Source organism: Prunus dulcis, chromosome 7 (genome assembly GCF_902201215.1).
Source record: "Prunus dulcis chromosome 7, ALMONDv2, whole genome shotgun sequence".
Lineage (NCBI taxonomy): Eukaryota > Viridiplantae > Streptophyta > Magnoliopsida > Rosales > Rosaceae > Prunus > Prunus dulcis.
Genome location: NC_047656.1, coordinates 1,208,960 through 1,232,398, shown reverse-complemented (window position 1 = coordinate 1,232,398; position 23,439 = coordinate 1,208,960). Strand labels below are relative to the sequence as shown.

Genomic DNA, 23,439 nt, shown 5'->3' with positions numbered 1-23,439 from the left:
ACCATCCCGAAACTGTGCCAATCTCGTGCCATCTCGTTTGGTGTTGACGTGTAAACGGGATGATATCGTGTCATCCCGTTACTGTTTGGCACGACATCAGTTCCAGTTTGTGATCCCGTTTGGTGCCATACCATACCGAACAATACATGTAAATAATAATCCTAATTTAATTTCAGTTATTCCTCCTCTCTCTCCACAAACATTTCAACTCAGCTTTGTTTCTCCTCAGTATGTTTTCCTAAGCAATAGCTCCCTTATTAGTTTTCCTAAGCCTAAAGGGATCTCCCTATCTATCCTGTTTCTTTCTTTCTTCTTCTTCTTCTTCTTCTCCTTTTTCTCTTTCTTTCTTTTGCTTTCTCTCTCATCTAGTGTGTGTATATGTGTGTCACACAAAAAAGCTATAAGAGAATTCAACGCGAAAAGGAAAAATCAGATCCCCTCCTTCACAAGAACCTTCCTTATTTCTCTTCATTTCCCACTCTCTCTCTCTCTCTCTCTCTCTCTCCTCTCTCTTTTTCAGTTTTCTATCTCTATCAATTTTGAATCAGTAACATTTATTTATAATAAAAAATTGGTTAAAGAAAAGAAAAAACAGAGACTAGGTAAAAATGGACCTAGCCCTTTCAAATATTACAGGGCTGCATGAAAACAAACTAACCCAAGTAGAGAAAACTGATTCTGCTTTTTTTGGATTCCCTTATGGAATAGTGGGTGAGAGAATTTCAGGAAAATAGAGAGTTGGAACTTGAAAGTACCAATAGTTTTCAAGGATTTCTGGAAAATGCTCTATGAGCATAGCAATGTGTGATCTCATTTTTGTATGTCATCTTCTGTTCATTTTTCAATTGATTATTCACATTTTTGTTGCATATGTTCTTTTTTATAAGTTTTTATAGGGGATGATGTTCATTCTAACAGTTTGTTTCAAACAAATGTTAGGATAGCATATTTTCTATTACAATTTTGCAGATTTATGAAATTTTGTAGATTTTTTGCAGGATCAACATTGATACCGAATCATACCGGTCCAAAACGGGACCAGTATGATTTGAACGTGTTTTCAAAAACTCTCATCTCCTGTCATCCTATCCTGATTTCCTTATTCGGGATTAACACTGAGATGACCTTCATCCCGTATCATCCCATACCGTGCCCAGCCCTAGTTATCACTTCTATTGTGCCCATGGAAAAGTCACCATCACTTATCCGTGCCAAAGTGAACAACAAATGTATTTTAATTTTAATTTTTTCTTTTTCAAAAGGCATCATTTTAAGGTGTCAATTCATCTTTATAAATAATAATACATTTAATAGTAGAAGCATATGGTCCCACCAACGCTTTTCTAATAGTTTTCTTTACCACCCACAATATTCTTCGCTTCCATGCACAATATAATAATTCATAATTTTATAAATTAAATATTAGGAAACTTAATTTCATAACGAAAATTTGAAGTCCAAACCAAACTGACCATGTATCCTATTATTACCTTGTAGGATGACCATGTATCCTTTTATTATATGTTTTGGTTTCTCTTTCTTATCTTATTATTTCTATAAAATCTTTTATGTTCTCTGTTTTTTATCTCTCTCTTTTTTTTCCTTTTTTTTTTTTTCTTTCTATAACTCAAAATGAAATACATAAAAGATTCTCTTTAGATTCTCTTTCCGTATCTATATTGCTGAGTTCTCAATCTCATTGTATTTAGTCCAAGGCCTTTGGCCATTTTGGGAGATCCTTTTTAATTTCTCTTTTATTGCTTTATCTTCCTTTTTGCTTGTTGGTACCTATCAATTGGTATCATTATTGGAACCCTAAAACCTTGTTGGTATTCTTACAATCCCATCTATTTCAACCCTTCTCTGCTTGCCTCTTCGACGCCCTTAACCACCACCCCTACCTCCTCTGATTTTTCCACTTACCACTCATTTGAGCCACATAATTATTAGCATTGACGATAAAAATTACCTGGCCAGGTTCGGATCGGAGGTGCCATGGAGTGGGAAGTCCATGGCACCTCCGATCCGAACCTGGCCGGGTAATTTTTATCGTCAATGCTAATAATTCTTGCATAATTACAAGGTAATAATAGGATACATGGTCAGTTTGGTTTGGACTTGAATGTTAAGGTATCTAATTATCTAATTAGAATTACCTTATCTGATGAAGGGTGAAAGCTTAGCACTATCTAATGTTTTTACTAAGAAGCAAACCAAGGAAATTCTTACTTTCCTGCTACGAAGGGAACGCCCTTTGTAGAGTTAGCCGGTATCTCCCCTTGCAAGCCAGGAATGATCTCAGTCATTGCTTGAACAAGCTTGAGATCTTCACTGTTGCTTTCATAACATCGACCCCATCTTGGATCTCTGCAAACCTGCACACACAGACAGAAGAGAGGAATTAGAGCTCAGCTTAAAATAAAGTGACCTATGTGGATACTAATTAAATTTATTTGCTGCTATACATGGTGCAAAGACATATGGAATGCCTGTGGCTCTAACTTCGAGTGCCGTTGCAGCTCCGATCATCTTAACAAGTTGAGGGTCTCTGCTTGATTTCAGTTTGAGGAAATTGACATTAGTAGAAATTTACTTTTTCTTGAATTCTGTATAGCTTCAACTCCTAAGAAGACTAAAGAAACATATTTCTCAACTGAATGGCATCAGATACTTGGCCCTGATTTTTGCCTCTCTCCAAACTAAATGCTAGGACAACACTTTTTTATTTTCTAAACTTAATCAATTCAAGACTTTGAGACTAGGATTAGAAAAGAAAAGTAGGGGAAATGTTAGTATGGTTGAAGGCATATCTACTTGCCTGGTAGCTCCAAGGCCAACATTGTGGGGAAAGATTGTTGCCTTGTAGACACTGTTGTGGCCATGAACAGCATCAATACCATAAATCAATGGAATTCCAAGCCGAGTTGATAAAGAAGCCTTTTGAAAATCATTCACCAGTTTAACCCAAGTTTCTGCAGAACCCTTTTGTACTCTAACATTCACAACCCCACTTAATATACTCCCTGCCCAAAACAAATTTCTTCTTCCTTTAAACAAAACTTACCTACATAAAATTAGACTTTTGATTCCAGTGATAGAGAAAAGAAAAGAAAAATGGAAGTCATGTTTTACCAATTAAGTACTTCTTCATCACCTCAGCTGATGCAACACGGCTATCTATCTGCACCATTTGGCCAATCTTTTCCTCCAAAGTGATCCGGCTCATCAGATCCTTGATTCTAGTATTTAATGGTTGTTTGGGGTCCTTATATTTAATGTATTCTGCTTCTGCTATCGCTATGCTGCAGAAACATAAGAGAAGAAGTCCCGCCAAGAAGACGGGAAGTCTGGCCATTTCCTGTCCCAAAATATTTACACATGAATCAATACCCAAGTAGAAAAGCCACTTTAAGGTAGGAAGAGGAATGATCAACGAAAATTATGAAAAAGTAGAAACTCTACAACCAGAAATGAAACAGTAAAAAGTGAACCTTTTTTTTTTTTTTTTTTTTCAAGAAAAGTATTAAGCAACCATCTTACTATGTTTAAAGAGAAAGAAATCAAAAGGACCCTTATATTGAAGTAGAGAATTAAAGAGCACCCAGTTTTTAAGAAACTAAAAGACGATAAAAAAGTTACATTTCTTCAAGTCAAAAACAGAACGCATGCATAGTAGCTGTTTGGTTTCTAAGAAAACAAAGGAAAATTTAAAGAGAATTGTGACTGAATTTATATTTGGTTTGTTGCCATTTCCTGATTAAACCCAACTGAGAGCTCTGTAATTGAATCACCACTAGGCTCAGTTGAATAAAGGACTTCATCATTCTGGAAACTAAAACTTTCTTGTTTCTCAGCAAACAAACATGGCATTAAAGAACTTGCATGTGGAACAAGAAACACTAGAAAGCGAGAAAGAACTCAGAACTTACAGAGAAGTAAAAGAGACCCAAGAGGCAATGACCTCTGTTCTGTTGACGGAAGAGAGTGAGAGGCAGAGAGAGTTGCATGAAAAATGTAAAATTGGGACTTGAAAAAAAGCAGCTTTGTCTTGATTTACCAAACACCTTTTCCTTCAGAATTTTTAAAATAAGCTGCTTATTTTAAAAGCACAGCAAGCCTTCAAAGGAAGTTGGCTGTCAAGTCAATTGATTGAAAGCTTTGATATGATACTTTTATCTTAGCGGGTGCAGAAAACTGACTTCTAGGAACGTAAACTTGTTTGCTTCTTCATTCATGTACTCATAAATTATCTGCTACTCTCTATTGTTCCAATTACCATAAGCAGTATTACTAAAGAGAGCAAGAAACGCCTTTAATTCAGAAAAATGCTAAACAGAGCAACATCTAATATAACCTTGACTTGTATAGGAACCCCATGGCACGTTGGTAGTGTGTGTAAGAAATCCCCTCCCTTTCCAGTTTAGACTATCGATTGTATTAAAAAATATAATAATCATAAATGACTGAATTAAATAGTTAAACAACAACCAATCACTCCAAGTTGAAGGCTATATGAGCGTCTGTCAGAAGAGGCTAGTAATAAAATGACATGACAACAACTTATTTTATACTTGTGAAATTAAGACCAAATGCAATAAAAATATAAGACCAAATGCACGGATGATCATGTACATGGCCAAGACTTGTGAAATTATCTGCAACCATATTTTCTTCTCTGAAGATATGTCGAACGCAAAAAGTGAAGATTTGGTTCAGCATATGCCAAATATTCTGGATGACAGAACGAATATTCCACGGTAGTCGGATATCTTTATTGACAATTTGCAAAACCTTTTAATCTCTCTCAATCTCTATATTGGATAGTCGTAATCTAAGAGCACACTGACGAGCATGACGAAGAGCCAACGCTTTTATTGTAAGTGTATCCATGACTTGTATCTCACAACATATGAACCAGTCATGTTAAACATTGCTAAAGCATTACCATAATTTCCAATGCAATACGAATACTTATGAATGAATGTTAACTTATGAATTTAAATTAAGGCTCATAAATGAATAAGCCTCTAATTAATAATTTTATTATTCAGATAAATAACCATCCATTTTGAAGAGTACTACATGAATACCTAGTTGAAATGGGTGGGGGTTGTAGTGAGGCCAAATCCAAATGGGAAGAGAGGGTCATAATGTGCATCTCCAACATTCATAGGTAGCTGATCGACTGTTTTGAACCAAGTGCGAGAAAGCTTTCCAGTGAAACCATAGTCACCAAATAAAACATCAGCTACTCCTTGGCCTTCAGTTCCTGGAAGCCAAGCCGCGACAAGGGCATCAATCGAAGCAACATAGGGTTGGATCACAACTGGACAGCCGGAGATGACAATAACAACACATTTCACAGTGCCGCAAACATTAGTGATGGTGGTCAGGCCAGGGTCGGGGATTGTCAAATTTAAGCTGTCACCAAATGTCTCGGCATATGGATGTTCTCCGACTATAACAATGGCATACGAGAAATTATTTGACTTCACAAAGTCAGCGTCAGGATTCTCTTTGTAGACTACTTGTGCTTTTGGATCCACTGTGTTCTTTATGGCGGTAAGAATTTTGGTACCTGTTGAAAAAAAAAATTCAGTTTCATGTAAGATTTAGTAGTCCCTGTCAGGCCTCGGACAAACATGTCTCCAGTCCTTTATTTTTCAAAATAGGTTTTGATCATAGTATAAAAGCTCTTCTCTGCAGTACCATTAGGTTGACATTACCTTTTACTATAATGAGGAGCAATTTTTCGAGGACCAGAAAGATAAGGCTCTCAAAAACACCTTCTATGAGATTGTTTCTTGTTGCAGAAAAATTTCATATAAGATTTTTAGTAGTCCTGCCAGGCCTCATAGGCAGATATTCAGTCCTCTTCTATTGAGCTACAAATTTTATTTTGACAATCCGAACCGTCTAGTTTTCAAATCTTCATTCATAGATCATCCTTGCAAAAAAAAAATAGACAAATTGAAAATATGTAACTTTTTCCAATGACCATTATCCTTTATCTTTTAAAATAGGTTTTGATCATAGTATAAAAGCTCTTCTCTGCAGTACCATTAGGTCAACTCCAAATAATAATGACTTTCACACACCCGAAAGATGAGGCTGTCAATTTACCTTCTGTGAGATTGTTGCCACTTAATCCCTGCCACTCAATAGTCCACCCACCACACTGATAGCCAAGATTATCTGCATGACTGCCAGCTACAAGTATTTTCGATGTCTTCTTGGGAAGGGATAGCAATGGCTTTTCAGCACCATTCTTTAGCAGCACCAGCGATCCCCTCACAGCTTCCCTAGCCAGTTCTCTATGTTCCTGTGAAATTAGTAATACAAAACACTAGATTAAGTTTTCCACATTAGGATTGCTTGTAGAATGGTGTCAAGTTTATCAATAACTACCTGACTGCCAAGCTGGTGGACCAGGCTCATATCAGCGAATGGTTCCTCAAATAGGCCCATGACAAACTTAACTCGCAAAATTCTCTTTACTGCATCATCAATTCTGCTCATGGGAATGATCTTATTTTTCACCAGGAAGGTTAAACCGTCAATGAATTCCATATAGTTGTATGGAACCATGACCTTTAAGATGCAGAGAAATAGGTGTGTTAGAAGTCAACTAACTAACATCATCAAGTTATTCAATTTAATTTAAGAAAGAAAAAAAGAAGAAAAAAAAATGCCAACAAAAAGAGATGCAGATTATTACCATGTCAATGCCAGCATTGATTCCTGCCTGAATTGAATAAGAGTAGTTGGCATGAGGCGGAGAGGTGATCCTATCAATACCCTCCCAATCTGAAATGACAAAACCCTGAAACAATCCACAAGGTTGTACAATAATGCTTTAGTTTTTAAATTGATATTAGTGAAACGGACCAAGAACGGAAATAAAAACAGAAATATGATTTTACCCTGAAACGTAGCGTATTCTTAAGGAAGGCAGTGACAAGATCATGATTAGCATGCATCTTTACTCCATTCCAGCTTGAGTAGGATACCATAATGGTTGCCACACCCTTGATAATTGAGTTATAGTAGCCTGGCATGTGAATGCTGAGCAAGCCATGTCTGTTAATCACAGTGTTATTCTCATTGATGCCTTTGGTTGTTTCACCCACAAAATGCTTTGCACAAGCTGCAACCTTTTTACTTCCAACAGAAATAACAGAATATTATAAACAAAATAGCTTGTAAAATTAATAACAAACTTATTGTTTGGAATCAAAAAATTATTAATGATTTTTAGATAATGTGTAACGAGAACTGGAATTGTAAAACTTGGTGATTGATAATTCTAATTACTAATATTAACAGTCCTTTTATGCACAAATCAGAGTACAACAATATGGGGAGAACAGTAGCCTTTGCAACCATAGTAAATTAACTTTGCAGTTCCTAGAGTACCAACTGATATTTCTCTGAAGGAGCTTAAATGCACTCTTCATCTCTTACTTTATTCAATAACCAACACCACCCCCCCTCCAATGATAAGGATAAAAAGAAAGATAAAGAAAAACGAAAGGGAAGGGAAGGAATTCCTATAGGAACCAGGATGCCGTACTGGATTTATGTGGGCCAATAAAGCAAACTAGGACCAAATCAAACTTCATACTATATGATAAATCTCTCTCTCTCTCTCTCTCTCTCTCTCTCTCTCTCTTATAATTTTTGTTTGCTAGTTTAGTGCTTGACTTTTACTTTTGATTTACACAGTTAGTGGAACATGGTCCATTCATATAAGTCCACAAACAGATACATGAATACAAAAATGTTACTTTCATAGGACCATTATGACCAATGTACCAAGCACATTGAAATGGATGGTACTAAGGCTCCAGAGTCCTTCTGGTTTCGAGAAATAATCTCTTTTTACATTTTTCATAGAATGAAATTGCAATACAGATACCATGAAAGTTTAAGTCTAATTATGTACAATTAATTACCTTAACCAAACTAGTTTATTAAACAGACATAGACAACTTAAGTCAAAAACCAAGGAATTAAAATTCTTACTTTCCTGCTACGAAGGGAACACCCTTTCTAGAGTTAGCTGGTATCTCCCCTTGTAAGCCGGGAATGATCTCAGTCATTGCTTGAACAATCTTAGGATCTTCACTGTAGCTTTCATAACAGCGACCCCATCTTGGATCTCTGCAAACCTGCACAGATAGAATTAAGAGGAATCACAGCTCAGCTTAAAGTGACTTATGTTGATACTTGTCAGATGAACGATAAATTCTAGTTACCGCTATACAAGGGGCAAAGACATATGGAATGCCCGTAGCTCTAGCTTCAAGTGCAGTTGCAGCTCCGATCCTCTTAACAAGTTCCGGATCCCTGGTTGATTTAAAGTTTGAGGAAGTTTATATTAGTACAAATTTTCTCTTTGTTGAATTTTGTGTAGTTTGAACCCTTAAGAAGACTAAAGGCTAGCAGTTGAAGAAACAAATTTCTCAATTTTCTCATATATGGAATTGGCTCATCTCCATCTTTACACAACTTACTTCTATCAGGCTTTGAATATTACCGCACCAGAGACAGGAAAAGAAAACATTAACATGGCATCTTGAGACTAGGATTACAAAACAACTAACCAAAATTTGAAGATTGAGGGCATGCTACTTGCCTGGTGGCTCCGAGCCCAATATTGTGAGGAAAGATTGTTGCCTTGTAGACGTTGTTGTGGCCGTGAACAGCATCAATACCATAAATCAATGGAATTCCAAGCCGAGTTGATAAAGAACCCTTTTGAAAATCATTGACCATGTTAATCCAAGTTTCTGCAGAACCCTTTTGTGCTGGAACGCTCCCACCCCCGCTTAATATGCTCCCTGCCCAAAACAGATTTCTGCTTCCATTAAATCCAACTTGCATACAAATGAAGAAGTGACACTTTTCTTTTTTAATCTATGTAGGTTTTGTTCACAGAGAAAAGAAAAATGATGGTGATATTTACCAATGAAGTGCTTCTTCATCACCTCAGCTGAAGCAACACTGCGGTCTATCTGCACCATTTGGCCAATCTTTTCCTCCAAAGTCATCCGGCTCACTAAATCCTTGATTCTAGAATTTAATGGCTGTTTGGGGTCTTTATAATTAATGTATTGTGCTTCAGCTCTGGCTATGTTGAAACATAAGAAAAGAAGTCCCATCAAGAAGATGGGAATTCTAGCCATTTCCTGTTCAAATATTGTTACAGATGAATGTAATCCTCAATTAGAAAGCCACTCAGGTGGGAGGTACAGAAACATGAAGAAGAATTCTCAACCAAAATTCTGAAAAAGAAAAGAGTTCTAAAACTAGAACATGAAACAGTGTAAAGATGAAGAAAATTTCAAGAAAAGTATAAAGCGCATCTTATGTATCTCAGGAATTCAAGCACCAATGGAATAGTTGCAATATATTTATAAATAAAAAAAATTTAAAAAAAAAACCTGCAGCTAAAATTAGGCCCAGAGAAAGGAATCAAAAAGACCCTTGTAGCAAAATAGGGAGCTAAACAGAACCCAAGTTTCAAGCAACTACAAAACAAACAACAAAAGTTACATTTCTTCAAGTGGAAAACAGAGAAACAGAGCACAACCAAAAGTCCAAAACAAAAAAACAAAATTTTTGTTTGACTCTTTTTGAAGAACTGTTTGGGGTCTAAGAAAAGAAAGGAGTACAAAAGAAAATTGGGATTTTGAATTTATGGGATGGTGTTACTGTGTCATTTAGTTGGAACCAAATTCTTGAAACCAAACTGAGAGCTGAGTAATTGAATCACCAATAGGCTCAGTTCAATGAAGCATTTTATCATTCTGGAAACTAAAATTTTCTCTTTTCTCAGCAAACAAACAAGGCATTAAAGAACTTGCATGCGGAACAAAATTCACTAAAAAGTAGGACAGAACTTACAGAAACTAATGGAGACCCACAAGGCAACGACGTCTTCTCAGATGAATGGAGAGAGAGAGAGAGAGAGAGAGAGAGAGAGAGAGAGTTGCAAGAAAAATGTGAAGTTGGGATTTGAGAAATGTGTATGGCAGAAGTGGATTTTATAGAAAATTTGCAGCCATTTTACTGAAAAATTATGGTATGATAATTTTATATCTTAGCGGGTAAAGGAAGGTGCTGACTTTTCCAGGAATGTAAACTTGTTTGTTTCACATGTAAATCATCCCTATCTTAAATTGGTCAAATTAGCACAATTTCTTAACTATTGTTCCGACTTTTAAATTATTCAGTTGATGTTATACGAAATAATCTAACATCAATAATTTCTGGTATGATATTTTCATATTTACTATTTAGAAAATCATACACAAACATATTGCCTTCTTAGGACAACACAAATCCTCCCAAAAAAATAATAAAACACCTGGCGAAATCATGAGATGCCAACTAATCAGACTTGCCCAATTATATGTGAGTGCTGCTGCACAAAACAGCTTGAAAAGCCCTCAACTCTCTCTCTCCTTGGCCCCAGACAAGCAAAAAATCAAGCCACCAAGGAAGTCTACTTATATTAAAATAATTTCGAAAAATCTACCTGTATTAAAATGCATTCCATAACAACCATTATAATATGCTTATTTCTAATTACTTCTCTTCCTTGCCTAATTCCAATTTCTTACACCAAAAATTACAAACAAAAACTAGAAAGAAAGAAAACTTCATAAATTTAAAACCTTATCAACCTTAGCTAGCCCAACATCCATGCGCGCCTACAAAAGTCGATCAGACAGCGAAGGCAGCCTTCGGATGAAGTTCAAAGCCGGCGGCGGCATCCGATCACGAAAGATCGGATGGCGCAGATAATAGAACCCAAACGCCATAGCCACCATCTTCGATGGCACCATGTACAGTATCATTGCCACAACGAAGCACAACAACACAAAAATCCCCGTCGCACGTGGGTCCCGCCACGTCACCAAAGCCTGCACCCGCTCCCCTTGAGTCGCGAAATCTCCCAACACCGTCTGCACACGTGCACCGAGCATCCGCAGCTTATCGTACCTCGCCCGCACCACCTCGAATGATCTGGTGCTCGGCACCGAATCAAACTCCTCGTCCAGCTCGTCACGGTCAACGTTCTCCGCCAATGAGAGCTTCGGGTCAAAGTGCTGAAGTGGAGCCCGGGAGCGGAACCTATAGTTCCAAGCACCAATAACGAACACATAAAACGCTAAAGTGGGGACTATCAGATCCGGGTACCACACAAGCAGCGCCAGCAAAGCGTGCACGAGAATCGTGGCCATTGGATTCTTCCACGAACGCGTGTCGTTTATCCACCCAACGACATCCATCACCCCCGCAACGACATTGATGATGCGGAAATAATTGGCGCGCACTTTCCTCATACTAAAACCTTGTGAATCCGCGTCCAGCATGTAAAGCACGACATCCCGCCCCAGCGGCGGTTCAGATCGCGACAAGTGGGCGGCCACGATCTTCACCGCCGCTCTCCTCAACACATCTTGTTGGACCGGCCCCAGCGGCTTTATGTGATGCATCAACGGCAGCGATGGCTGCGAGTACACATGGACCAAATCCAAGGTCGGGCTCACGGGAACGAAGCGTACCGCGATCTCCACCTCACCCATTTTCTTCAAGCCAGTGGGTGATAAAACCAGCAGCGGATACGTATTCTTATACACTTTACCCGTAGCCAACGTAGATATACGCACCCTTAGCTTCCCGATACGGAAGTCAGGACGCGTGGCGTCTTTCGAGCCCTCGATTTCGAAACCCGATCCGGAATTGTCAAAAACGCCAATGCTCAGCACCGTACACGGATCGTAGACTTTAAACGTGTACTGCTCGTTCCACTTGGGCTCCAAACTATCACATACGGTACGCGTGCGTACCCATTTTGGTCCATACTTGGCCACGCAGTAGGCGTCCGAGCATCCTTTACCGTTGACCGTCTTGACCGGTATCAAGTTCTTGCATCCGATGACTCCGAGCTCCACCGTGCCTAGCGGTGGCTTCCAGAGCTGCCTCGCAGTTGGGCGGTAGTCGCTGCACACGTGCGCCGCCTCGTCCATCACGTGATATCCGCCGTCAAAGCAAAGGCGCAAGTGCATTCTGCCTCTGTACATCCTCTTCTCGTCGCCGTCTGGATTTTCCAAGCTGAACCATCGCGACGCCACTTTGCGATCGTCCGCGCGTCGTTCGACGGCGCTGAGTGGAATTCGGGACTATTTGGGAAAAGGGATGGGGTCACCATGCATTAAAAGCTTTTGCATTTTTAGTGAAAATTAAAAGCTTTTGCATGGCCATGAAGGACTACATTATAGCCTGCAACTGATTCGCACCCGAGGAAATTCTAACAAAGCCAAAAAAGAAAATCCCAACACTTGTTCCTCACCCACAATCCCTTCTGGGTCTCTCAAGTCACAAAGTTTTAAAAACCGTGCCCAGCTCTACTTTGAGGAAACTCCATCTCCAACCCTTTTTACCTACTCGCCACTGTCACAACTTCAGATCTCTCTCGTAGAAATGCAGGGCTTGAAGGCTCGGATCCTGGCCTCCGTCGCCGTGCTGCTGTCTCTTGTCTACTGTGGCTTGACCACGCCTTCCACCTTTCTTTCCTTAGAACGGGTTTATCCACCGAGTCACCACGGACAGATTGAGGAGCTCCGAGCTCGTGACCGAGTCAGGCACGCCCGACTCTTGCAAAACTTGGCGGGCAGCGTTGTGGACTTCCCACTCCATGGCACCTCCGATCCGAACGTGGCCGGGTAATTTTTATCGTCATTGCTAATAATTCTTGCATAATTTTATCATCAAACGTAGAGGGCTTGAGTCTCTTGTTAATACTGTTTTTTTTTTTTTGGGGTGAAAATGTTAATGCTGTTTCGGTAGTTAATGATTGATGGATTTTTAGAGTAGGGAATATATAATTTTGTTTTTCATAATTTATGTTGACTAAGTTTGGCTTGCTTCTGGAAGTTCTGGGCGTTCTTTTCAATTAGGGACGATGGATCTTGTGTGTTTTGTATTTTTAATATAAAATAGGACAATATTGGGCCCAAAAATCTATTTGGGAAAAGGGTGGAATCATCATGCTTGCTTACAGCGTAGTTGAGGATTTCCAAAAAGCCGGAAGAGCTTGGTTTCCCATTTTACCCTTGGGGATTGACGTCGTTTGGGATTTGGTGTTTTTGTTTGCGCAAGGGTAAAACAGGAAATACAATTTGTATGATATAACTCTTTTGGCTTTTTTGAAAACCCCTCAAGCACGTGTAAGCTTGGCAACAGCAGCGACTGAGGAAGAATCTTTGAAGACACATCATGCATTAAAAGCATTTGCCGTTTTAGTGAAAATTAAAAGCTTTTGCATGGCCATCGAGGGAAAAAGAAAAATGAACGAAGAATGCCATTCTCGGCTAAAAGGGATAAGAGGCCACATGGTGGTCCACCACGGACCACTGAAAGAGCATGAATAGGTTACCGCCGCTTTTCAACCAAATTGTTGGAGAAGAGAAGCTCATGTTTGCCGCCAACTCTTTATTACTTTGATATCTTTTGTAGCTTCAGATATGGAATCATGTTTGACTTCTGCTAATCACTTTTGTTCATCTTCAATTCTTCCATATTCAGGCTTTATTATACCAAAGTCAAATTGGGCTCTCCGCCAAAAGAATTCAACGTGCAGATTGACACTGGAAGTGAAAGCTTGTGGGTTACCTGCAATTCCTGCAGTGATTGCCCCCGGTCTACTTGGCTTCACGTAAACTTCTGCTTCTTTTTCTTGCTGTATGTCATTCTCAAATTCTTGCATAGTAAAGCTTAACAATTACTGTTCCATGTTTTACAGATTCAGCTCAGTTCCTATGATTCTAACAGCTCATCAACTGCACGGTTGATCCCCTGTTCAATGTGCACCTCCGCATTTCAAGCCAAATGTTCTCCTCAGACTAACCAGTGCAGTTACACTACTCAATATGCAGATGGAAGTGGGATATTTGGTCATTACGTATCGGATACACTACATTTTGACCGGATTCAGGGGCAATCCTATATTGACTCTTCAGCATCCATTATTTTTGGGTGAGTTGTTTTAAAGGCACACAATCATGAATAAACAAATACAGTCTTGACACTTTGATGAATAGCAGTCTTTATAGCTAATTTTTTCCACAAACAGATACCTCCATATTCATTTGTCATGATAAGCAAATTAATTCAAGAACAAGTAATTTGCAAAACTGAATAAAAAGCAAAACTAGCTAAATAAAAACAACTGAAAATAGCTAGAAAAACATTGTCTGCTTTGTGAACTCTAGATAGACTACTCAAATAACTCCCACTAATTGCACTCATCGAAACTTGAAAACAGTCCCATATTCCTAACATGCCTTTGAAAAACTCCATTTGGTAATCCTCTAGTCAATGGATCTGCTACCATAGAGTGAGTGTCAGTGCGTCAATATTTACAAGGCCTTCTTTAACATCTTCCCTTACTGACAGATACTTGAATTTTATGTGTCTGCTACCTGATGTCCTTTTATTGCTCTTGGCGAAGAAAACAGCAGAACTGTTGTCATTCCAAATCTGAATCGGCCTTTCGAGTGATTCCACAACTTGTAAACTTGTGATAAAGTTCTTGAGCCAAATAGCTTGACTTGTTGCCTCATAACAAGCAATATACTCTGCCTGCATTGTTAAAGTTGCAGTGAGAGTTTGCTTCACACTTTTCCAAGACACAGCACCACTTTCAAACAAGAATACAAAACCTGAAGTAGATTTCATTGAATCAACACAACCTCCCAAGTCTGCATCCGCATAACCTACCAACTCTAGATCCTCACTCTGTCTGTAAACCAGTTTGCAATTTTTAGTTCTCTGCAGGTACCTTAGTACCTTCTTTGTCGCAACCCAACGTGCTTGTCCCGGATTAGACTGAAATCTTCCCAAAACACTCACTGCAAAGGCTAAATCTGGTCTGGTACAGACTTGAGCATACATCAAACTTCCCACTAGAGAGGCATAAGGTCTGTCAGCCATTTCCAACCTCTCTTGCTCAGTTTTTGGTGACTGTTCAGTGCTTAGTTTATCTCCTTTGGAAACTGGCACTTCTCCTCCTGCACAGTTTAGCATGTAAAACCTTTTTAATACCTTCTCAATGTATCCCTTCTGAGATAAGCCTAGAAAACCCCTTTCTCTGTCTCGAATGATTTCAATTCCTAACACATATGATGCTTCTCCAAGATTTGTCATGTCAAAAGCTTGTGACAGAAAAGCCTTTGTGTCATGTAGCAGTGTCAAATTTTTACTTACTAAAAGTATGTCATCAACATAAAGAATAAGAAAAATAAAATTGCTCCCACTGACCTTGATGTATATACATTCATCCATTGGACTTCAATGAAACCATGAGACTTAACCACTTCATCAAACCTCAAATACCACTGTCTGGATGCTTGTTTTAATCCATAAATGGATTTCTCTAATTTGCAGACCAATCCTTCTCCACCTTCTTGAATGAAACCCTCAGGTTGTTTCATACATATTTCTTCAGAGAGATTTCCATTCAAGAATGCGGTTTTCACATCCATTTGATGAAGATGCATATTGAAATGAGCAACTAAGGCCATTATGACTCTAAATGAATCTTTGGTAGAGACTGGTGAAAAAGTTTCATTGTAATCGATTCCTTCTCGTTGTGTGAATCATTTTGCCACAAGCCTAGCCTTACATCTATCAATGAAGCCTCTTGAATCTCTTTTAGTTTTATATACCCACTTGCATCCTATAGGTTTGCAGCCTTGAGTCAGTGAGACCAATTGCCATACTTTATTCTTTTCCATTGAACTTAGCTCCGATTTCATGGCTACCAACCATTTTTCATTTTCTGAACTTGTAATGGCCAGCTTGAATGTTATTGGGTCATCTAGGCTGTGTTCACAATGATCAGTTTCTTGCAAATATACAAGATAATCATTTGGCAGAGCTGGTCTTCTATCTCTCTGTGACCTTCTGATTTCAGTTATCTGTTGGTCATCGTGTTGAATTTCTGGTGGATCAATATCCATTTCAGTTTGTGCCGGATCAGTTGTAGTTTGTAGCTGAGGTAAGGCTTCTTCATTACTCAAAACTGTATTCGGCATAACCCTCAATTCACTTTTGTTGTTATCTTGAGAAGATGAATTTTCTTCTTCTGTTATTTCTTCAAAAACTCATTTCCTTTCTTCAAAACTGTCACTTCCTTCTTCTATAAACACTGCTCTTTCAGTTTCCATAAACCTAGTTGTGTGATTTGGACAGTAAAAGCTGTAGCCTTTAGTTCTCTCTGGATATCCAATGAAAAAACAACTAGTGGTCTTCGAATCTAGTTTCTTTTCCATAGGATTATACAGTTTAGCTTCTGCTTTACAGCCCCAAATTCTGAGATGATTTAATTTTGGCTTCCTGTTGTTCCAAATTTCATAAGGAATTTGATTCACACTCTTGGTTGGAACTCTGTTTAAAACATAGTTTTCTGTTTTTAAAACTTCTCCAAATAGAAAAATTGGAAGATTTGTGCAAGCCATCATACTTCTCATCAAATCCTTGAGGGTTTGATTTCTTCTCTCTGAAACTCCATTCTGCTGTGGAGTTCCAGGATTTGTGTACTGTGCAACAATTCCTTCTTGCTGCAGAAACTTTGCAAAGGGTCCTGGATTTCTGCCTGCCTCATCAAATTTTCCATAGAATTCTCCACCTCTGTCTGATCTCACCACTTTAATTTTAAGGTTGAGTTGATTTTCTACTTCTGCTTTAAACACTTTAAACATATCTAGTGCACTTGATTTCTCTGTTATCAGATATACATAACCAAATCTTGAAAGGTCATCTGTGAAGGTAATAAAATACTTAAATCCATCATGAGTCGGTGTTGGGAAGGTCCACAAATGTCAGTGTGAATAAGTTCTAGTAAACTTGTACTTTTAATTGCTCCTTTCTTTCTTGTATTTGTGAGCTTCCCCTTTACACAGTTTATGCAGACCTCATCCAATTCAGTTAAGTCGAGTGGTGGCAACACATGTTCTTTGCAGAGGGATTTTATTCTTTCTTTGGAAATGTGGCAAAGTCTCTTATGCCACAATTGAGATGATTGAGTTTTATTTTCTGCATCAGCATAACCTACCAACTCTAAATCCTCACTCTCTCTGTAAACCAGTTTGTAATTTTTAGTTCTCTGCAGGTACCTTAGTACCTTCTTTGCCGCAACCCAATGTGCTTGTCCCGGATTAGACTGAAATCTTCCCAAAACACTCACTGCAAAGGCTAAATCTGGTCTGGTGCAGACTTGAGCATACATCAAACTTCCCACTAGAGAGGCATAAGGTCTGTCAGCCATTTCCAACCTCTCTTGCTCAGTTTTTGGTGACTGTTCAGTGCTTAGTTTATCTCCTTTGGAAACTGGCACTTCTCCTCCTGCACAGTTTAGCATGTTAAACCTTTTTAATACCTTCTCAATGTATCCCTTTGAGATAAGCCTAGAAAACCCCTTTCTCTGTCTCGACTGATTTCAATTCCTAACACATATGATGCTTCTCCAAGATTTGTCATGTCAAAAGCTTGTGACAGAAAAGCCTTTGTGTCATGTGGCAGTGTCAAATTTTTACTTACTAAGAGTATATCATCAACATAAAGAATGAGAAAAATAAAATTGCTCCCACTGACCTTGATGTATATACATTCATCCATTGGACTTCAATGAAACCATGAGACTTAACCACTTCATCAAACTTCAAATACCACTGTCTGGATGCTTGTTTTAATCCATAAATGGATTTCTCTAATTTGCAGACCAATCCTTCTCCACCTTTTTGAATGAAACCCTCAGGTTGTTTCATATATATTTCTTCAGAGAGATTTCCATTCAAGAATGCGGTTTTCACATCCATTTGATGAAGATGCATATTGAAATGAGCAACTAAGGCCATTATGACTCTAAATGAATCTTTGGTAGAGACTGGTGAAAAAGTTTCATTGTAATCGATTCCTTCTCGTTGTGTGAATCATTTTGCCACAAGCCTAGCCTTACATCTATCAATGAAGCCTCTTGAATCTCTTTTAGTTTTATATACCCACTTGCATCCTATAGGTTTGCAGCCTTGAGTCAGTGAGACCAATTGCCATACTTTATTCTTTTCCATTGAACTTAGCTCCGATTTCATGGCTACCAACCATTTTTCATTTTCTGAACTTGTAATGGCCTGCTTGAATGTTATTGGGTCATCTAGGCTGTGTTCACAGTGATCAGTTTCTTGCAAATATACAAGATAATCATTTGGCAGAGTTGGTCTTCTATCTCTCTGTGACCTTCTGATTTCAGTTATCTGTTGGTCATCGTGTTGAATTTCTGGTGGATCAATATCCATTTCAGTTTGTGCCAGATCAGTTGTAGTTTGTAGCTGAGGTAAGGCTTCTTCATTACTCAAAACTGTATTCGGCATAACCCTCATTAATTCACTTTTGTTGTTCTCTTGAGAAGGTGAATTTTCTTCTTCTGTTATTTCTTCAAAAACTAATTTCCTTTCTTCAAAACTGTCACTTCCTTCTTCTATAAACACTGCTCTTCCTGTTTTCATAAACCAGTTGTGTGATTTGGACAGTAAAACCTGTAGCCTTTAGTTCTCTCTGGATATCCAATGAAAAAACAACTAGTGGTCTTCGAATCTAGTTTCTTTTCCATAGGATTATACAGTTTAGCTTCTGCTTTACAGCCCCAAATTCTGAGATGATTTAATTTTGGCTTCCTGTTGTTCCAAATTTCATAAGGAATTTGATTCACACTCTTGGTTGGAACTCTGTTTAAAACGTAGTTTTCTGATTTTAAAACTTCTCCCCATAGAAAAATTGGAAGATTTGTGCAAGCCATCATACTTCTCATCATATCCTTGAGGGTTCGATTTCTTCTCTCTGAAACTCCATTCTGCTGTGGAGTTCCAGGATTTGTGTACTGTGCAACAATTCCTTCTTGCTGCAGAAACTTTGGATTTCTGCCTGCCTCATCAAATTTTCCATAGAATTCTCCACCTCTGTCTGATCTCACTACTTTAATTTTAAGGTTGAGTTGATTTACTACTTCTGCTTTAAACACTTTAAACATATCTAGTGCACTTGATTTCTCTGTTGTTAGATATACATAACCAAATCTTGAACGGTCATCTGTGAAGGTAATAAAATACTTAAATCCATCATGAGTCGGTGTTGGGAAAGGTCCACAAATGTCAGTGTGAATAAGTTCTAGTAAACTTGTACTTTTAATTGCTCCTTTCTTTCTTGTATTTGTGAGCTTCCCCTTTACACAATTTATGTAGACCTCATCCAATTCAGTTAAGTCGAGTGGTGGCGACACATGTTCTTTGCAGAGGGACTTTATTCTATCTTTGGAATGTGGCAAAGTCTCTTATGCCACAATTGAGATGATTGAGTTTTATTTTGAATTTAGCTGGTGCTTGCAATGTTTATAATTTCATCAGATGCTTGGACATTTAATTGATACATTCCATTCACAAGGGTTCCATTCCCAACTGAAATTTTATTTCTTAAAATAGAAAATCCAAAATCATTGATCACTAGCTCAAACTTAGCTTTCGCAAGCCTAGAAACATAAATTAAGTTCCTTGTCATAGCATGAACATAAACCACATCTATCAAATCCAAAATAAAACCAGACTCTAATCTAATCTTGATGTCTCCAATGAACTCCACCTTCACTTGAATTCCATTGCCGACTTACACTTTTATTTCATCCTTAGTTGGCACCCTCTTGGTTGTGAATCCTTGTGAGGAATTAGAAACATGCATATAGTTGCCCCACTGTCAAGCCACCAAGAGTCACTATATATTTCCACTAGGTTCGATTCAAAGCAAACTGAAATTTCTTCCTGCACAGAAACTTGAATCAACTCATCCAGTGTCCATGATTCCTTTTGTGTCATAGTTGCTCTTAACCTGCTTGAAGTCATTTGGCAGTGAATTAAGTGCTAAATATATCAGCATGCTGTCATCTATATAGGCACCAAGGTTTCTCAGTATCATGCCAATACCCATCATGTCCAGAATATATGTTCTTACACAGCCATCTCCTTCATATCTCATATCTGTTAGTTTCTTGATCCCATCTCTGCCTTCTCAGATTCCTTGAATTTTAGGCTGATGGTCTCAAGGAAATCGTTAGCATTGTTCAAGGGTGGAATTCCATCTCTTATTGTAGGTGACATTTATTTTTGCATGATCAGAATAGACATCCTGTTTGCCCTTTCCCATTTGGCATAATGAGTCTTTTCCTCAGTGGTTGCATATCCCTCTGGTTTTTCAGGAGCTTGTTCTTTAATTGCCATATCCATGTCCAAAAGACCTAGAGCTATTTCAAGATCCCTTTTCCATCTCTTGTAGTTGGAACCAGTCAGTGTTTCGATGGTGTTTAAATTTGTGGTGTTCATAACTGAGATTTAAAAGAGCAGACAAGTATATAAACAAACTTTCCCCAATTTCTGTACATTATCAATTATCACCTGTAGGCAGAAAATTGAACATGTTTTAGTGATCACCAAAACACACGATACATGAATTTCTTTCATAGATAGTTTTCTTACATCTGTGGACAGAAAGAAAACTCTACTAACTCATGTACCTCATGTCTTGCACCACGCCACAATAAACTTCTATAAACAAGATCACCAACATCTTTGGACAAAAGGTAATCTCAACTTCCCTGAGATCCAAAACACCAATTCTAATTAAGTTCTTAATCAATACAAAGACCTAGATCTCCTATGATGATTAGAAGACCACATTAAAGTGGTTTAAGACATAAATTGTCTAACATAGGAACCATGTATGGTAAATAGCTAATCCGTAGGATCTGTATTGTTGTATCAGGCCTATATAAGGATATCTCTGTATCTTCGTTAATCACATTAATGAAATCTAATTCCCATATACAATTTCACAGTCCCATCGTTTAGAACAAAAATAATTAATATTATGCAGAATAATTTCTCTGATTATAAACATGTTGTGTTGTGTTGATTGAATTAATTCTGAAATTGCCTTGGCTGATGGTGCTGGAAACATACAGGTGCACTACCTATGAGCTTGGGGGTTTGACTAGTTCACTTTCAACACTGGATGGGATATTTGGGTTTAGCCAAGGGCCTCTGTCTGTTATATCGCAGTTGTCATCTCGAGGGTTGACTCCCAAAGTGTTCTCTCATTGTTTGAAGGGAGATGAAAAAGGAGGGGGTATACTTGCTCTTGGTGAGATTTTGGAGCCAAGTATTGTTTACAGTCCTCTTGTTCCACCACGGTACGTCTCTTGGAAACCTTTCTCTTATTTCTTTCTGCTTGTAATCTTTACTATCAAACTGTGAATTTTGGTGGGAAAGAAAATGGGAGAAGGAAATAAAGACTAGGGTTTAGACTAGGGAATGGGAGAAGGAAATAAAGACAAGGGTTTATAGCCACTGATTTCCGTTGGTTTGCATAACCAAGAAAACCAAATTTCTAACCTAGTCTATTTTTGTCTAATAGTTACTGGAAAACAAACTCATTAATAGTCTCAACTCTCAACTTACCAATAAAGAGTAAAATTTGCCTAAGTTAAAGGACAATAGTAACTTATATGATAATTGGTTAAAAAAATAGTGATTATTGTCCAAAATTCTTCTAGTGTGTGTTGCTACAATTTATTATATGAAATCAATTTATTCACCAAGGGTTGGTGAGATGCTGTCACTTTTGGCTTTTTAAACTTTTACTTGTTAGCTATCTTATATTACTTATTTGTCTTTGATTTTTTCATATAACGTCCTTCACCATTATTTTCAGGCACCATTATTATTTAAATCTGCAGAGCATTGCTGTAAATGGGAAAATCCTGCCAATTGATCCAGCAACCTTCACATCACATGACAGAGGAACTATTATCGACTCAGGAACAACTTTGGCATTCCTTGTTGAAGATGCTTACGTTCCTTTCGTTCGTGCGGTAAGTTTATTCACTTGGTCTTATTTATGGGTTGATTTGTGGTGTTTGGTCTGAAAAATAAGATATCTTCTCCTTACTAAAAGCTTATTTTGTGTTGGGATGTGTAGATAACTTCAGCTGTTTCACCATCCCTGACTCCCTTCATTTCAGACGAAAACCAGTGTTATCATGTAACCACCAGGTTGGTTCTATCGCTAAATATTTTTTAAGTTTCCCCTGGAAGAAAAGCTTTGAAGACCTAAATGACATTTTATGTTTCAGTTTGGCTGAGGTTTTTCCTGCTGTTAGTCTAAACTTTGTTGGTGCATCAATGGTGTTGAAACCAGAAGAGTACCTTATACGTCAAGTAAGTTGTTCCTCCATCTCCCTCTGTACAAGTTACTATTTAAATTCATTGCAGTAGACATATGATTATTGCAAATTGTATGGCATAAGTGTAATGGATCATTGTATTGTTACAGATAGGCATTGGTGTGTGGTGCATTGGTTTTCAAAAGGCTCAAGGAGGGGTGACAATCTTAGGAGGTTAGGCCCTAAATTTCGGTTGGTTATTGAATTTTTGCGGAAAAAAAATTTGTTGATATTTGGTTGGATGAATCCTCTTCAATTTTCTCAGTGTATATTTATTCAAAGCTTATGCAAAGTAATCTATTTTCTAGTCTACCTGGTGGTGCACAATGCAATGGCTTTCTGAGCACTTTGCAACTATTTTTTGTACTGATAAATATTGATTATCCCAATTTGCTTTTGAAACCATGTATGACAATCATAAATGTGTTGTCTCAATTATGACCCTTTTTTGTTTCTTCAATTGCAGATCTTGTTCTAAAAGATAAGATAATCGTCTACGATTTAGCTCTTCAACGAATTGGATGGGCAAACTATGATTGTAAGTTCAATTATGAGTCTATATGAACTCTTATATATATTTTTTTCAAGTTCTCCTTAGTATTTATGTCATATTTTGAAATTTTATATTTTTCAGGCTCATCACCTGTAAATGTCTCCATACCTTCTAGCTATGCTCGACGGCGGAGTGAAAGCAGATCTTCATTAGGAGACATGCTATTGAGCGTGCTAACAATAGGATTTGTGGTGATGTACATGTTGGCATGACTTGTAGCCAAATATCAAGAATTCTTATTTGACTTGTTCTTTTATTGTAATGGTCTAAAGTGACCTGAATTGAACTTTCTTGTTAGTCCATGATATATGTGATACTCTTTCCTCCAATGGGATTTGTCCCATAAGGTTGTCCTAGGAATGTTTTAACGAGGCCACTGTATCATGTCTTTGTACGTCTGTAGATTTATGAATGAATTCTCCTTCTCAATATATTACTTTAATTTCTAATTTACATAAGAATTTAGCCACCGTTGGATTATAAATATGACCTCCTATTTAATGAAATGTCTTATGTTTCAACATTTTCATTAACAACAATTTAAAGTTTT

At 37.9% G+C, this 23,439-nt stretch overlaps 3 protein-coding genes across 7 annotated transcripts; 1 reads left to right on the top strand and 2 right to left on the bottom strand.

Moving 5' to 3' along the window:
• Positions 1-2,824: 2,824 nt before the first annotated feature.
• LOC117633969 (beta-glucosidase BoGH3B-like) lies at positions 2,825-10,788 on the bottom strand. Of its 5 annotated transcripts, XR_004586725.1 has the most exons (12): positions 10,692-10,788; positions 8,969-9,191; positions 8,639-8,843; positions 8,259-8,349; positions 8,026-8,171; positions 6,924-7,161; positions 6,719-6,823; positions 6,409-6,591; positions 6,124-6,322; positions 5,091-5,578; positions 3,155-3,358; positions 2,825-3,023 (listed from the first exon to the last, which is right to left on the bottom strand). XR_004586725.1 is itself a non-coding variant. In XM_034367848.1 (11 exons), exons 1-10 carry the CDS (start codon positions 10,710-10,712, stop codon positions 5,091-5,093), a joined length of 1,899 nt encoding a protein of 632 aa, XP_034223739.1. In that variant the 5' UTR covers positions 10,713-10,788; the 3' UTR covers positions 3,150-3,358. The 5 variants fall into 5 exon arrangements, 3 of the variants coding, with proteins under 3 accessions (XP_034223739.1, XP_034223740.1, XP_034223737.1); XM_034367848.1 differs by lacking the exon at positions 2,825-3,023 and having other exon boundaries at positions 3,150-3,358; XR_004586726.1 differs by lacking the exons at positions 2,825-3,023; positions 3,155-3,358 and adding an exon at positions 5,727-5,947 and having other exon boundaries at positions 5,465-5,578.
• LOC117633970 (protein QUIRKY-like) lies at positions 10,520-12,122 on the bottom strand. Its single transcript, XM_034367850.1, has one exon. It carries the CDS (start codon positions 12,093-12,095, stop codon positions 10,719-10,721), a length of 1,377 nt encoding a protein of 458 aa, XP_034223741.1. The 5' UTR covers positions 12,096-12,122; the 3' UTR covers positions 10,520-10,718.
• Positions 12,123-12,495: 373 nt separating this feature from the next.
• Positions 12,496-23,185, top strand: LOC117634991 (aspartic proteinase-like protein 2). Its single transcript, XM_034369305.1, has 10 exons — positions 12,496-12,737; positions 13,600-13,729; positions 13,817-14,049; positions 21,077-21,304; positions 21,826-21,985; positions 22,093-22,166; positions 22,247-22,326; positions 22,451-22,510; positions 22,803-22,874; positions 22,971-23,185. Exons 1-10 carry the CDS (start codon positions 12,496-12,498, stop codon positions 23,099-23,101), a joined length of 1,410 nt encoding a protein of 469 aa, XP_034225196.1. The 3' UTR covers positions 23,102-23,185.
• The last annotated feature ends 254 nt before the right edge of the window (positions 23,186-23,439 follow it).